The sequence below is a fragment of the Telmatherina bonti genome (assembly GCF_933228915.1).
Source record: "Telmatherina bonti genome assembly, chromosome: 23".
Taxonomy (NCBI): domain Eukaryota; kingdom Metazoa; phylum Chordata; class Actinopteri; order Atheriniformes; family Telmatherinidae; genus Telmatherina; species Telmatherina bonti.
The window spans coordinates 24543009-24560267 of record NC_136632.1 but is presented as its reverse complement, the minus strand read 5'-3'; the positions used below and the strand labels follow the sequence as shown (position 1 = coordinate 24560267).

Genomic DNA, 17259 nt, shown 5'->3' with positions numbered 1-17259 from the left:
TCGACACCGTTCCTGATGAAATACAGCAGGAGCTGCTCAGCATTCTGTCTGCAGAACAAAACTAACCAAAAACGTAGTGATTCAACAAGTGTCTCTGAAGTGTCTGAACCCCCCAGGAGCAACCAAACAGTGGAAAGTCACAAGTTCAACATTTTCCTGCAGAGACACGATTATTACCTCAAAAAGAAATTTCATTTGATTAATCAAGATTTTCAGATTATCTTTGCAGCATTCTTCCATGAAATGATAAAAAATAAACATTTTCCATCATCAACTCATTTAAATACAAGCTTATACAGTTTTATTTTTTAGCATCAGTTGTTCAAGTTGTTGCCAGATTTCTGGTTTTCCCAAAATGTGTTGTTAAAGTTTACTTTATTTGAAGAAAAAATTCCAGTTTTCTGGAATAATTTTTATTTTTAAACAAATTTGTCTTCTCCATGGCGATATAAATGAGCTGTAGATCTAATTTTACATTAGAAAATTGTATTTTAATACTTTCATTAAATTTAATCAAATTTAAAGTAAAAATTTGAAGGGAAAATGATTGAAGGATTTATTGTGAGAAATGAAATATTTTGAAAATAAATCTGAAATGTAAAAATCTGAGATATCTATATAATAAAAATTTTGAATTATGCATTTTGAAGTGTTGAAGGAAATGTTTACCAAGTTTTTTTTTATGATTTTAATTCAAATATTTAAAGAAAAATAACTTTAATAACTTTTTTTGAGAATATAAACATTTAGCCAACATAACTAAAAAGAAAAAAATACAAAATTTGAAGAAGAAATATTTGAAAATAAAAAAGGTAATTTTACCTAAATAAGCTAAAATGTTTGAAAATATAATTTTAAAGAAACCATCCAGGAGAAAGTCAAAACATTATTCTGGAAATTGTCAGAACAAAACAAAAACATAAATCCAAAATAAAGTTAAAATATTGTAAATAAACTAAATATTTTTTAATAACTGATAAAGTCAACTTTTTCTTTGCAGTAGTTTATTATGTTGAAAAGATAAATTTTATAGAGATGGGGGAAAAAAAGGAAATTTTATGTAAATTTTATGATTTGGTTCTAATAAAGAACTTGAAATATTGCAACTTAATTTTTAACACACTGAATTTTTGACACACTGAACTTTTATGCATTTGAACAATTCCACTTTCAGGAATTTATCCTTAAATTACAAAAATCTCAAATTTAACATTGAATATAAACCTAAACTGGATTAAACCTTATGCATAATTTCCCTGACAATGAAAAGATTTTTTATTTTAATTTGTGAAACATTTGTCAGACATTCAGATTTATTTCCCTTCAAATTTTAACTTGGTTTAAACTCAACACCTTTATTTTCATTTTCACATCCAAGACGCGGCTCGTAGCTTCATGTCTGAAAACTTCAACGTTTTTTCTCATCGTCAAGGTTACGAAGCAGCAGCTTCAAGTTCCGGCTTGATTGAACTGATTTAATATGTAAAAGATATTTTATTTGTGTTTTAAATGTGAGGAAAAAGTCAATTTTCTTCTTGTCAGTTGCCTTCATTTGACGGAGTCTCACACTTCTTTCCGAAGAAAACGGCAAAGTTGATCCCAGTCCAGATCCGCATCGACGCAACAATCAAGTTGTTGCATTCCAGTCTTTTTTTTGTGACGACTGAGAACAACCACACACACTAAAACGCTCACACACAGGGACGAAAGGGGCGGGCAGCTCCAGAAATGACCAATCAAGGGAGGGGGACCAGAGTTGGAGCGGTGGGCGGGGCTTCTGTAAGAGTCTGCTGTGATTGGAGGACTGTGCGTCCGGTCACAGCTGGTCTTTGTAGTAGCCGAGCTTGGCGAAGGACATTTCCCTTCGGAGCTGCATCACTTCCCAGAACATCTGCTCTGCTGCAAACACACAGTGAAGACGTTCAGTTAAACTGCACCTTCTGATCGACGTGATCAATCACTGATCCGCTTTGTGTTTATTCAGAGACTCTACATGGAAACGATCCATAAAAACATTATTTATTACAAAAATCACTATCACCACCATGTTGCTAAGATACATCCATCTCACCTGGACACGTCAGATTTAAGTTGACGGTCCAATCAGGAGCAGCCAAAGATCAAAAGCTCAATCAGCGAACAAAAAGTTCGATGACTGTCTGAAAAGAGTTAAAATAAAGGTCCTCTGAGGCTGGAATAAGCCGAGAAGATGAGAAACGGCTTCGTCACTGTTGATCTGTGTGTTATTTCTACAAAGTTCTGCTCGTAATAAATTCTGTTTTCTTCTTCTGGTTGGTCTTTATGCTGCCACATCTATCGATACATGACTGCATCATTTCAGCCTCATAATCTGACAGCATAACGTCTGCACACTGACTGAGATTAAAAGGCTTCGGCTTGTACTTTTATTTTATACAAAATTAAATCAAATGTGGAATAAAGTTGCAAAAATGGCTTGGAGATGGAAGGGTTAAAAACTGGTGTTTTGCTTTAATCACGCTCCAAACGTTTCGGCGAAATGTGGAAAAAATCTTAAAAAGGTAAAATTATATTCAAAGTGTTGCTACTTTTTGTTTTTTTAAAGGGAACTCCCATCATATAAAAACAAAATGTTACCAGAGATGAGGAAATAATTAAAAAGAATTAAGTTGTATCTGAGTCAACATATTGAAATAAAACAAGGTGAGGCTGTTGAGGGAAAATCAGACTCATGTTGCCTTTTATTCCCTTTTCTGGTCGCTTTTCGACCGTTTTAACACAAATAAAGTGAGTGGAGATGTGACGATGTGCAAGCGTCTTACCATCCTGCTGCTTGACCAGCCCTTGATGGATGTAGCGGATGTAGGTGAAGAAATTACACACAGCGGTGATCTGAAGAAAAACAGATAAATATTCATTTCACAGTTTGAATGCTGCATTTGTGAAAGATCTTTTCAGGATTTAAGCTCCTGATAAGTTTATCCCAGAAGCTTTCGCTTCATCTGGACAACAGATGTCGCGATTACGCAATTCATCCCAGTATCTAACGCCGTGACTCTTTAAATGTAAAAATTCTTCAATATGATCATTTCTAAAAGGATTTTGTCCCAAACATAACGGCAGATCAGCGCCTCGTGAATGGATGCAAAGTTCCACAACGTCCTCCTGCTGTTTGTTTGCGTTCTTTTTTTTTTTTTTTTTTTTTTTAATTTGCACAATATAAAACTATAGATCTAAGAAAAAGACAACAAGAAAACAGATTATGATATATCTCACCTTAACATTTGAAAAAATATATCATAGAAAAACAGAAAATAGAATCAGGCATGCAATAATATCAAAACATACAATAAACTATAAAGATAAAAATACCGCCATGAATTAGCTTCCTTGTAAATGTGTGCACACGAAAGAAAAAGAGAAAATGTTTGAGTGTGTGTGTGTGTGTGTGTGTGTGTGTTTACTCACTCTATATCTACAGAAGGGAGAGACGTAGTAATAGCTGGATGAGTCCCCAAACTTGATTCTGTGCTTACAGGTTTTGGTCTGACCGCTCAGGGCACATTTTCTATCAGAGAGACAAATGTTTCTTTATTTTCTCTTCATGTTTCATCAGAAGACAAACAGGATTCATCGACTCGTCAGGAGAAAACTACGCAGGAGTTGCACTAAGACTCAGGGAAGCGAGGAAAGGATGAACGTCTATCATCTCATGGCTTTGATAAACCTGGACGGCAGGAAGGGAGGGAGGGACTGAAGGAGAGTCAAGAGTCAGCAGGAGTGTTATGAGGAGCCAGAGAGGTGGGGGGGTGGGATGGGGAGGTGGGGGGAAGGGGGAGGGGGGGGAGGGAAGACGACTGAGGAGAGATCATAATGCTGACGGCACAGAGTCGGACTTACGTGACCAGCTCAGCCATTCGCCCGCTAGAAGAGGAAATTAAGGGAAGATGGAGATGTGATGATGAAGGAGTGACAGCTGATGAAGGGGAGAAAGAGAGAGTGTGTATTTGTGTGTGTGTGTGTGTGTGTGTGTGTGTGTGTGTGGAGGAGGGGGTTCTCACTTTGGTCCTCCGCACTCCACCGCTGATGCTTTGACTACAGGCAGCGGCTGGAAACCCACCGGCTCCACGCTGAGGGTGTTCTGCTCCACGGCTTCAAGGATGGCCGAACCCAGCTGGACGGGGGAGACAGGGGGGAGGAGGAGAGGAGGGGACAGGGGGGGGGAGGAGGAGAGGAGGGGGCAGGGGGGAGGAGGAGGAAGAGGAGAGGGGGAGACAGGCGAACGCAGAGAGGAAGAGGACGGTGGAAAAGATGAAGAGGAGGACAGGAGAGGAAAGAAGGATTTTAAACTTTAGAAAGAGTTTTTAATTCCTAAAGCTTATTAACCATTAAAACTTCTGAGATGGACCCAGAACCAGAACTAGACCCAGAACCAGAACCAGAACTAAACCTAGAACCGGACCCAGAAGTAGACCCAGTAACAGACCCAGAACCAGAACCGGACTTGGAGCCAAAGTCAGAGGAGTCTCCTCAGTCTCATTCTTAATCCAACATGGCTGTCCTAAATAAAGCTGATAATAAACTAGATTAATTCAGTTATATGAATGGAGGCATATGGAAATGTGTGTAAGTGTGTGAATGTAAATACAGATAGTAAATTAAATAAGTACGTTGTGATGTGCAGCGACAGAATGGAAAACTAGATGAGTAGAAATAAGTGTACAATTCTTCCCACTCCTTTTATCTCATAAATTTATTCAATGATCAAATTGATGAGGAATTATTATCATTATTGTTAGTAATATTTGTGATTATTACAATTTTCTCAATTACTATGTATATGTATGTATATACGTGTGTGTATGTACAGATGTACATATGTATGTGTAGGTATGTACATACACTTTTCTTTTCTTATTTTCTTTCATTTGTTTGAAATAAATAAAATAACTAACAATTCAATTTAGCTTTATTTATATGCTGCAAATTGACAACAAAGTCATGCCAAGGCACCTTCAAAGATTTGTTCTAATTCATTGGAAAGCAACTCTAAAACAATCTAGTAACTGGTCTTTATTATTCCAGTTTATGATAATTGTGTTCATAAGAGTCCATTCATAAAAAGCAGCATCTTCCGTCCTAAACATGCAGCGGAGAGGAAACTCCGTCTGTGTACCTCGCTTTTGCTGAAGGTGAGGCAGGGGTAGATGTCCTCACGGTAAACTCTCTCCAGGAAGCAGCAGGTCCGGTCGAGCGTCGGCTCCTCCTTCCACGCCTTGAACTCACCGAACAGCTGACTGTCCACCTGCACAACACGAGCGGTCAGAGAGCACGGACACACTCTGAACACATCACTGAAGAGAACTTGGTCTCATCTGATTCCTGCACCTCTCTACACTCCCGTACGATGGGCTGAGTGGCGGACGGGTCGGGCTGCGTCCCCAGCATGGCAGAGGAGGTGCTCTTGTTCCGGCTGTGGCCCTTCCTGAAGGGTGTCTTCACTCCTCCTCCACCCACAGAGGGAAGCTCACCCACTGGCGAGGTGGGGGAGGAGAGTACCAGCGTCTTCAAGGCCTGGACCTCAGCCTGGAGGACGTCGATCTGAACATGGAGGAGAAAGTTTAAGCTTGATGTCATCAGCATCTGACAGAAACAATCATCTCTGATATTTAGATGGTAGTTTTGGATTCAACAGTAATTTAAGATTAAAAAGATTATTCTGTGATTCTTTTATGAACAGATTTTTGGATGGGATGTTTTTGTCCTCCAATAATCTAAAAAAAAAAAAGTAAAATTGTTCCCAGTGTCCTGTTAACTTTAAAGAAAAATCTAAATTTGAAATCCAATGTTCATGAAACTCATTTCCTACAATGTAAAAAGCAAAACAATCTAGAAAAAGTGACACAAAATGGACAAAAATGTTCCAAATAATCTAAAACAATTAGGTGTTTTCAGTGTAGTCACCTTGCCCAGGGCTTCTTTCAGCTGCTTCTCCGCGTTTGCCTGTTTGACGTTCGCTTCTCTCACCATCTTGTGGGCTTCCTGGAAAACACACAAACACGGCTTTTCTACACATATGTGTTTGCATTCATTTTTATTTCTTTTAGAAAAGCAGCACAACACAAACTATTTGCACAGAAGGAACATTCAACTCTTAAAAACTAGAGAACTCCACGCAGCTCTGCTTGGTTTCACTGGCAGTGCAAATCATTTGGTTACCAAATGCTGCTTTTCTACAGAAAAGCTACAGAAAATACACACATACACACACAGAGTCCCAACACCAAGGGGAAAAAGGAAAAGAGGAGATGAGAACAACACGTTCTGAAGGCTGGTTGGACAGATTCAGTCTACTTCCTGAATAGCAAACAGCAAAAAGATCAGAATCCATCAGCATATCCTCCCTACAGCCTGCTAAGCAGACACCAGACGCTTCTGTCTTCAATACATTTTCTACTCAAACCTGCCTTACTTGTACTGGGTTGGACCAATTTTTCCCTTCAGAACTGCTTAAATTCTTGGTTTCATAAATCAAACAAGACGTTGGAAACATTCCTGAGATTTTGTTGCATATTACATGGAGCATGAAAAAAGCTCCACCCGTTCCACCTCATCATGATGAGAATCTCCCGTTCCAGCTCATCACCATGAGAATCTCCCGTTCCACCTCATCACCATGAGAATCTCCCGTTCCACCTCATCACCATGAGAATCTCCCGTTCCACTTCATCATGATGAGAATCTCCCGTTCCACCTCATCATGATGAGAATCTCCCGTTCCACCTCATCACCATGAGAATCTCCCGTTCCACCTCATCATGATGAGAATCTCCCGTTCCAGCTCATCACCATGAGAATCTCCCGTTCCACCTCATCACCATGAGAATCTCCCGTTCCACTTCATCATGATGAGAATCTCCCGTTCCACCTCATCACCATGAGAATCTCCCGTTCCACCTCATCACCATGAGAATCTCCCGTTCCACCTCATCACGATGAGAATCTCCCTTTCCACCTCATCATGATGAGAATCTCCCGTTCCACCTCATCACCATGAGAATCTCCCGTTCCACCACATCACCATGAGAATCTCCCGTTCCACCTCATCACCATGAGAATCTCCCGTTCCACCTCATCATGATGAGAATCTCCCGTTCCACCTCATCATGATGAGAATCTCCCGTTCCACCTCATCACCATGAGAATCTCCCGTTCCACCTCATCATGATGAGAATCTCCCGTTCCACCTCATCATGATGAGAATCTCCCGTTCCACCTCATCATGATGAGAATCTCCCGTTCCACCTCATCACCATGAGAATCTCCCGTTCCACCTCATCACCATGAGAATCTCCCGTTCCACCTCATCACCATGGGAATCTCCCGTTCCACCTCATCATGATGAGAATCTCCCGTTCCACCTCATCACCATGAGAATCTCCCGTTCCACCTCATCACCATGAGAATCTCCCGTTCCACCTCATCACCATGAGAATCTCCCGTTCCACCTCATCACCATGGGAATCTCCCGTTCCACCTCATCACCATGAGAATCTCCCGTTCCACCTCATCACCATGAGAATCTCCCGTTCCACCTCATCATGATGAGAATCTCCCGTTCCACCTCATCATGATGAGAATCTCCCGTTCCACCTCATCACCATGAGAATCTCCCGTTCCACCTCATCACCATGAGAATCTCCCGTTCCACCTCATCACCATGAGAATCTCCCGTTCCACCTCATCACGATGAGAATCTCCCGTTCCACCTCATCACGATGAGAATCTCCCGTTCCACCTCATCATGAGAATCTCCCGTTCCACCTCATCACCATGGGAATCTCCTGTTCCACCTCATCACCATGGGAATCTCCCGTTCCACCTCATCACCATGAGAATCTCCCGTTCCACCTCATCACCATGAGAATCTCCCGTTCCACCTCATCACCATGAGAATCTCCTGTTCCACCTCATCATGATGAGAATCTCCCGTTCCACCTCATCACCATGAGAATCTCCCGTTCCACCTCATCATGATGAGAATCTCCCGTTCCACCTCATCATGATGAGAATCTCCCGTTCCACCTCATCATGATGAGAATCTCCCGTTCCACCTCATCGCCATGAGAATCTCCCGTTCCACCTCATCACCATGAGAATCTCCCGTTCCACCTCATCATGATGAGAATCTCCCGTTCCACCTCATCACCATGAGAATCTCCCGTTCCACCTAATCACCATGAGAATCTCCCATTCCACCTCATCACCATGAGAATCTCCCGTTCCACCTCACCACCATGGGAATCTCCCGTTCCACCTCATCATGATGAGAATCTCCCGTTCCACCTCATCATGATGAGAATCTCCCGTTCCACCTCATCACCATGAGAATCTCCCGTTCCACCTCATCATGATGAGAATCTCCCGTTCCACCTCATCATGATGAGAATCTCCCGTTCCACCTCATCACCATGAGAATCTCCCGTTCCACCTCATCACCATGGGAATCTCCCGTTCCACCTCATCACCATGAGAATCTCCCGTTCCACCTCATCACATGAGAATCTCCCGTTCCACCACATCATGATGAGAATCTCCCGTTCCACCTCATCATGATGAGAATCTCCCGTTCCACCTCATCACCATGAGAATCTCCCGTTTCACCTCATCACCATGAGAATCTCCCGTTCCACCTCATCATGATGAGAATCTCCCGTTCCACCTCATCACGATGAGAATCTCCCGTTCCACCTCATCACCATGGGAATCTCCCGTTCCACCTCATCATGATGAGAATCTCCCGTTCCACCTCATCACCATGAGAATCTCCCGTTCCACCTCATCACCATGAGAATCTCCCGTTCCACCTCATCATGAGAATCTCCCGTTCCACCTCATCATGATGAGAATCTCCCGTTCCACCTCATCACCATGAGAATCTCCCGTTCCACCTCATCATGAGAATCTCCCGTTCCACCTCATCACCATGAGAATCTCCCGTTCCACCTCATCACCATGAGAATCTCCCGTTCCACCTCATCATGATGAGAATCTCCCGTTCCACCTCATCCCAAAGCTGCTCTGTTGCACTGGGACCTGATGACACCACCAGCAGCAGTTTGAGGTATTGATCCTGATGGCAGGATGGATCCATGTTGTCATGATGTTTCCAGCAGATTCTGATCCTACCATGTGAATGTGGAGCTGAACTGGAGACTCATCAGACCAGCAACGTTTCTCCATCTTCTATTGTCCAGTTCTGGTGAGTCTGTGTGAATTGTAGCCTCAGTTTTCTGTTCCTAGCCTACTGGCGTGGAACCCGGTGTGGTCTTCTGCTGAAGAAGACTGCACCGGTTGCATGTAATTAAGGTCAGGTGATGATGAACTTGTTTCTCATTAATGAACAGGTAGATCCTAAGTTTAGAAGCTCCTGATCACTCACTGATGTAGCATCAGCAGCAACTACATTAAAAACCATAAATTTCATTCTTGTTTCATTCACAAAACGTTGGTCTTTACTCGTTTCTACAGAGAGCAGCACACTCCACGTCAAACATTTTATTCTTTCTGCTTTCTGTCTGGCCGCTGCTTCAGGAGGAAGGGAAACAGGAAACAGGAAACAGGAGACAAGAGGACAGACGGAGGAGATGAGGACCGACCTGGAAGAGACTGGCGGTGAGCTCCTCCAGCTCCTGGCCGAGCTGGTCTCTGACTTTAGACAACCTCTCACACTCCTCATCCTTTAACAGCAGCTCCTTTCACACGTACAAGCACACACAAGACAACAGCGAACAGAATACAACAGAAAAACATAAAAAACACATGAAGGTAAAAAAAAATCACAGCATGGCAACAACAAAAAGATGAAACAAAAACATCTGATGTTTGAAGAAAACATGAATATTCTAAATAATAAAAAAGTGACAAAACTAAAAAGATGCACGTAAATAAAATTGTTTAACACACACACACACACACACACACACACACACACACACACACACTCACACACACATTCAGTTTTACACTGTTCCAAATGATTCTGTGTATATTCCAGTTCAAACATTTGGGTTTTGGTTTCATATGCGAGATTTAGCTTGTGTTGATTAGCTGATAACGAATTCAGACAGGCTGGATTTCAGTTTCCTGGATGAGTTTCATTACACGGAGGCGTTTCCATGCAGTCGGGGGAAAAAGAAGGATCTGTTTGCCAAAGAAAAGGTAAAATATTGCAAAAGCTTGTGAAGCAAATGGCCAGACTGGACATTTTAGGAAAACTTCAGGACGAAATGAGAGAACAAACATGTTCAGACAAAGATTTATCATGGAAAGTCTCCTACAGGTAAATGCATCGTATTAAGAGAGCAGCTGGTAAAGCCTCCCCATGCAGGACACTCCAGAAGCTCCAGATGTGCATAAAGCCACATTTGGGTCACCCTTCACCAATGCTCACAAAGACCAACGTCTGCAGTGGCCTCGTGCTCAACACGATGCTGCAGGTGGATGGAGTTCTGGAGGGTCTGGATATACCAACAAGGCTGCTACCTCAGCAAGGCGAAGTCTTTGGGCTCTAATACTGGGGGGAGAGATGGAAGGACCCTGAAAGAGTGCCTGGGGGTCAAAATGACCTCTGCTAAATGCAGTCCCATTTTTAACCCTTTTCTAACCATTTCCGTCCGTGGCTTTAAAAGAATAAGCTTTTTTCTGCAGGAAAGACAAAACTCCATCAAATGATGCAGGTTATAATGGTAGAGCAACTCATGGTGGAAAACCATCATCCCGTCAGCTCAACACTACTGAGAAGCTGTGGAGCATCTTTAAGAGGAAGATCTATGAAGGTGGGGGGCAGTATAGCTCTAAAGAGCAACATTGAGAGAAAATTCTGGTTTCTTCAGACAGAAACTATCCATGAACTTTGGGGTTCAACAGATGAGAGCCGTTAAGGTGATCAGAGGAGGATTTTATGATGTGTTGAACTGGATTTGGAAAAGTTTGGGTTTATTTATATCCATCCATCGATCTTCTGCCGCTTAGCAGGGGTCGGGTCGCGGGGGCAGCAGCCTAAGCAGGGAAGCCCAGACTTCCCTCTCCCCAGCCACATTTGCCAACTCTGCGGGGGGATCCCGAGGCGTTCCCAGGCCAGCCGAGAGATATAATCCCTCCAGCGTGTCCTGGGTCTTCCCCGGGGTCTCCTCCCAGAGGGACGTGCCTGGAACACCTCACCAGGGAGGTCCAGGAGGCATCCTGACCAGATGCCCGAGCCACCTCAACTGGTTCCTCTCGATGCGGAGGAGCAGCGGCTCTACTTTGTTCTCCTCCCGCATGACCAAGCTCCTCACCCTATCTCTAAGGGAGAGCCCGGCCACCCTGCGGAGGAAACCCATTTCAGCCGCCTGTATACGAGATCTCTTTCTTTCGGTCACGACCCACAGCTCATGACCATAGGTGAAGGTAGGAACGTGGATCGACTGGTAAATCGAGAGCTTTGCCTTCTGGCTCAGCTCCTTCTTCACCACGACAGACCGGCGCAGAGCCCGCATGCCCTCACTCGTGAACAAGAACCCGAGATATTTAAACTCCTCCAGTTGAGGCAGGACCTCACTCCCGACCCGGAGAGGGCAATCCACCCTATTCCGGCTGAGGACCATGGTCTCAGATTTGGAGGTGCTGATTCTCATCCCAGCCGCTTCACACTCGGCCGCGAATCACTCAAGCGAGAGCTGGAGATCACAACCAGGTGAAGCCAACAGGACCACGTTATCCGCAAAAAGCAGGGACCCAATCCTGAGGCCACCAATCTGATTTATTTATGTTTTTAGAAAAATATTTGATAGGTACATATTGTTATTATTTGATTATTATCTAATCTTTTATCATTTCTGATGACTAAAATGTTATGTTTACCGTCGTATTATTTCGGAGAAATGAACAAACATTTACAGAATCATCTGGAACGGTGCAAATTTAGATGCGTTCAAGTTGCAATGCTGACATGTCCGTACATTTATGAGCCACACTTGACAAGAGAAACACAAAAAGACTCAACTTTCAGATTTAGGACTTTAAGCTTGTGTCAGGTTTTGGTTAAAATCAGGGTTGGATCAGCTGGAAATGAATCCTTGAATCCCAGACTGAGTGTTTTACCCTCTGAGCTTTTGCCAGCTCCTCCTTCAGCCTCTCGTATCCTTTCTCTCGGACCTCCATCACCGACGGGCTGCGCAGCCGTGACAGGCTGTCGCTCAAGGCGCTACACTCCTCCCCTTCCTCTCCGGACAGGAAGTTGCCCTCGGCCGCCTCTGCCTCCAGGCCGGGAACGCTGTGTAGACATGGAAACAACAGCTTAGCATTATGAACTATAACCAAAGTGAAAGTGAAGAAGTCATCGTCTGGTCTTGGTTACCTTCCATTGTGGCTGTGTCGCGGTGTGGAGTAAACCGGCTGCGTGGGGAGCTGGTCTGCCCTCAGAGATGTGGGAAGGCCAGCAGGGGGGGGTCCCAGAGAGTGGGTGCGGTAGAGAGAGGTGGGTGGTGTGCTGTGACGGGCAGGGGGGGGCTGCTCGGTTTGCTTCTACAACAAACAATGAGAGAAGGTTCACAGGAAGACACATGAAAGTTGAGACAAACATTAAAATCAGATGTTTTTCCACATTTGTGACTCTCAGAAATGATTCAATCATTCATAAACTTTACTGAAGCTGCGAGTCTGATAGCAGAAAAATAAAAACAGAATCAATATTAGATATTAAAAGACAGAGTAAAACTTTAGAAAGAATTTGACTAATAATGATCTTTAGTGGGTCTTTTTTTGGTTCCGTTAAACTTTTTGGCTCCTTGTTTTACACAGTAAGTGTGGGTCCCGGTCCAGGTAAGGTCTTATTACAACGCAACGTCTTCTCAGATCTGTTTCATGTTGCACTAAAGCATAAGGCTGCTCGATTATGACAAAAATTATAATCACGATTATTTTGACTGAAATTGAGATTATTGGATTATTTAACACAATTATCCAGTATTTATGAACAACGCTGCGCGTCGTGGTGTTCTAGACTCCGTGTCGTGCATTATAACCGTTTAATGTACGGTTCCAAGTTGTTTAATCTGCTTTTACCGCTTATATAGGAACTATTTTACGTTGGCCTGGATGTACGTTTTATACCAAACAACCGCTGTCAGGCTGCAGCGCGTTTCTCTCATTCACCTGTTAAAAGACGGCTGATCTGAACCAGCTGGTTAACGCGTTGCTATGGTAACACCCCGTAACGGAGGGATTTTACAGTGTTTAACTCGCCGAACTATGTATAGGAAAATAATGCAGCCAGTTGTCACTGACAATGGTATAAACTATGTTTAGGTGAACTTCCACAACCTACTGCAGTTATTCTACATCGACCTGCAGCCGGAGCCGACTGAGACTGGCCGCCTGGGAGTGCTTTAGGACGGGAGAGGCTCCCGCTGCTCCTTCCTTACAGTAACTGCAGAACAATATGTGCCTTCAAGTCAGTCGCCAAAACACCAGAAAAGTCTCTAATAACTCCAGTAAAAGCTGCTAGATTTGTCGTTAGTCGCTTTTAACAAAAATGTCTCCAGAATCTCTTTAGTGAGAAAGTCGCCAAGTTGGCAACAGTGTTTGAATGAAAGCAAAGCGGCTGTGGGAGGAGTTTACAGCACAGCGCTGCAACGCCAGAGACGCTCGATTAGCAGCTGAAGACAGCAGGAGAGGAAACTGCAGAGAGAAAAATAACAACCCAGATCTTAACTGAGATTAAAATCCGATTAATCTCCCAGTTCTACTAAAGCTGTGCTTTGGCATTTCATAACATCGGCTAATTCATGATCCATCTTGCACCCTGTCTCATCTCGGAGCCCTTTCCAGCCAGTAAAAGTCAGTCCAGTGTTGACTTTTATTCCATCTTTTTAATTGTCTTTTTCTCTCCATCTTTCTCCACTCATGTTCTGTTGCGTTTCAGTCCGAATCTGCCATGTTGATATCTAATTTAAGGCGTGACACTCGATATTTACAACCAAACACAACCGAAATGATCGGATACAAATATAATGGAAAAACTTTGTCATTACTGGAGTAAAATACAGTTAAAGTAAACAACTTAGAGTTTCTTCTGTGCTTCAAACAACAAACATGTCAACTGTCATTTCATCTAGAATTCAGTCCCTGATTACACAAGTAAATAAGACCGTCTACGCTGCTGGATGGTCCAATCTGATATAGAGCAACACCGCAAATGTCTGAAGCCTGAATGAATGAGTAAGCAATAACTCTGCACTCACCTGAAGGTCAGGTGTGGTGGGCGAGGCCAGGTTCACCTCGTGGAACCCCTCCAGAGTTTCGGCATTGCTCTGACCGCCGCTGCAGGCCATAGCAGCTGTCCTCAGACATCATACACTCTGCAGACAGCACAGAGCGGTTAGTCATGATGGGATGAATTTATCACACATAATGTGATTTGGAAAAGGTGCACGGGGAGTAGCAGGGCACGGAAAGCTGTCTGCAGCCTGGCTGTAGTCCAGACTACAGCTGCACTGTTTCAAAGCTGTTTTTGTTGCTCAGTCTGAACTGATTTGCATTTTCTCCTCACTGTATAAGTCCCAGAAACTCTGTCCAAATAAAACCCTGCTGGAGGGTCATTCCCTGTCCTCATATAAAGAAACACATCGCAGTGTGATGTGGTGGTAAAATACTCAGTAATTTCAGCGTGAGCTGATGCAGCTGACTTCATGTCTGTCTTTTTTATTATTTTTCTCACATGGTCGTACAAAAGGTAAACAAGACTTTAGAGAAAAAAAAAAAAAACCAACAAAAAAAACAGAACACCATGCTCGAAAAGGAGCAGAAAAAAGAAAATTCTTATTTTAAATTCGTAATATCTGCCCCCTTTTGTATTTTTTTTTCTAAAGAAACATAATGCACCAATGAATGGTTTTTGGTTTTCTTTGAAAGAAGACCAAAGAAATCATGATCATAGCAAATCATGCCAGGATGTTCACTTTATACATGAATAATTTTCCACATTTTAACTGCTTGTTATCATTTCCACAAAATAAATTGAATTTCTTATACATATAGTTATGTACAGTCACATTTACATGTACATAGATGTATATACATACAAACATGTGCATGTATAAATATGCACACATGAAGCGCATACACATACAGACAGAAATGTACATACATACATTATAAATAAATCAAAGTAATTCTGTCCTGTATGTTTGTAATATATGTTTTTTTTATGATATTTTTCAATTTGATAAGAGTAGGACATGACTTCATATTATCACTTAAGTTGTTCCACAGTTGAACTAATATTCCAGTCTTTGGTAGAGGCAGTCAAAAAGCTATTTTTTTTTTCTTCATTTCTCTTTATCTTTCACTTTTCCTATGAGGTGTTTTCTCTTCTTTCTCTTTCTGTCTCTCTTCTGTCCTCTCCGGTCCAGCAGTACAAACTCTTCAATTCTAACAATAACGCAAAATAAATATAGAAATAAAATAAAAATTCAGAAAGTCAAGGGGTTCATTATATCTATAAAGCTTCCCTTGGCAGAGTAAATTTGCTCAGCAGAACACAGCATCCAGACCATCATTCTGCTTGATGAAATGCTGGAAAACATTTTTGGGAACATTATACTGACTTTCATTCTTATTTTCCAGATTTTTCTTCCAGTTTGGAATGCGGAAACCCGTGTGAAAGATGTGTTATTTTATGTTAAAAAAAGATTTTTTAAAAATGCCCCCCCCCTTGGTTTTTTTAAAAATCGTACTCTGGCCTCAGGTAAAATCTATCCAGAAGAAAATCTATTTCTTTCTTTATATGTTTATCTGCGGTAAAGTCTGGATGTTTCCTGCTTCGCTGTCAGGAAGTCGGCAAACGGCATCCTTCAGACTGAAACTCAAACATCCAACTGAGACGACAGTCTTCAAACTTTACGATTACTAATGAACCAGAAAGAAAAACCACATGATGGTCTAAACCAGGGGTCTCCAGTGCTGGTCCTGGTGAGCTACCATCCTGCAGGTTTCCTGCTGTGACCAGCAGTGTAGTCCATACGGAGTATACCCACTACTTTTTCAGTCAGCATTGAGTATATCTACTTCTACATCACCTGTGATGCTGCTTCTACAGTTCCAAACGTCCCTACACATGTACATACGTCACCCAGCAGCTCAGCTAAGGTTAGATATGCTAGACTGGTACAGTTAGCCATCAGCTGGGTTAACTTTAGCCTGAACATAGAACATAAAAAAGAGATATGTATACATCTATGAGTCTGTCTCTCACTAGTCTGTGTTCCAGAACTGGTTTAGTCGTTTCATAACTCTTCCTCCCTGAAACGAAGAGCAGAAATGATGTGACAATGAGCAGATATACTGATGGATTTTCGGGGTAAACCAAGTATTCTTAATGTCACTTTTTCTGAAACAGTTTTTTTTCTGTGCTACTTTTTTCTGGGGTTTTTTCTTAAAAAGGGCAAAAAATTGAGGGTATACCCTTTTCTTGAGGGACTCCTACGCCACAGGCTGTGACACACCTGACTAAAATCAATGTCTCATTAACAGGCAGGTGCAGAAGATGACAAGTTGCTGGAGAAGCTGTTCACTTCAATCAAGTGTGACGTACCAGAGAAATATTAAAACCTGCGTGATGGTAGCTCCAGAAGACCTGGACCTGGTCTCCAGCTCTTCTAGACCTCTAGAAGGGCTGGAGACCCCTCATCTAAACCAACCGAATGCTTAATCAAACAGTTTTTCATTTTCGTTCATGTGTTTATAAACTCATCGAGCTGCCTCTGTCCATCTCTGCTCCAGCGCCGTCGTCTCAGACGGCAGCTGGCGACCACAGACCTGGTTCTGCTGTGCAGAAGATCGGATACAAGCCGCAGGACGTCATCTCTGTCTGCAATCCAACAGGGTGAAGCTGGAGACTGTTGGGATGACGGATTGTACTACTGGGCCAAGAACAACTGACATCGTGTCTTCCAAGGCTGATCGTCTCTACTGGCACTTCTAGCATGATTGGCGAGATGAAAACCCTTTCACCGCTGCGGGAACTGCATTAACCCGGGATTAAAAAAGAAACAAAAAAACATTCTGCATGCTGGAATCTGTGAGAAAGGATCTTCCAACCCCGAGTTGGAAAGCACACATTTACTGGAACAGCATTTAGATCATCTTCATACACATCCAACTCATTCCCAACTGAATGCAGTGACCACGCCTCTGTTCCCCGCTGAAACAACTGTACAGTCCTCAGGTGTTCGCTCA

The 17259-nt window shown here is 42.7% G+C and overlaps 1 protein-coding gene across 4 annotated transcripts in view; it reads right to left on the bottom strand.

Moving 5' to 3' along the window:
- The window catches only part of rab3ip (RAB3A interacting protein (rabin3)), a gene marked incomplete at its 3' end in the record, with an annotated part of 31652 nt that overhangs the window by 146 nt on the left and 14247 nt on the right, over positions 1 to 17259 (bottom strand). For 2 of the 4 annotated variants that reach the window (XM_079263387.1, XM_079263388.1), the window contains exons 3-13: positions 14265 to 14381; positions 12380 to 12546; positions 12124 to 12295; positions 9639 to 9734; positions 5944 to 6021; positions 5368 to 5580; positions 5156 to 5284; positions 4041 to 4153; positions 3448 to 3547; positions 2802 to 2871; positions 1 to 1899 (exon numbers count right to left, since the gene is read on the bottom strand). The exon at positions 1 to 1899 is cut by the window's left edge and continues 146 nt beyond it. In XM_079263387.1, the coding sequence (XP_079119513.1) occupies positions 1817 to 1899; positions 2802 to 2871; positions 3448 to 3547; positions 4041 to 4153; positions 5156 to 5284; positions 5368 to 5580; positions 5944 to 6021; positions 9639 to 9734; positions 12124 to 12295; positions 12380 to 12546; positions 14265 to 14354 (1311 nt within the window). In that variant the 5' untranslated portion in view covers positions 14355 to 14381. Of the gene's footprint in view, positions 1900 to 2801; positions 2872 to 3447; positions 3548 to 4036; positions 4154 to 5155; positions 5285 to 5367; positions 5581 to 5943; positions 6022 to 9638; positions 9735 to 12123; positions 12296 to 12379; positions 12547 to 14264; positions 14382 to 17259 lie in introns of those variants that run through there. The other 2 variants (XM_079263389.1, XM_079263390.1) reach the window with 2 other exon arrangements.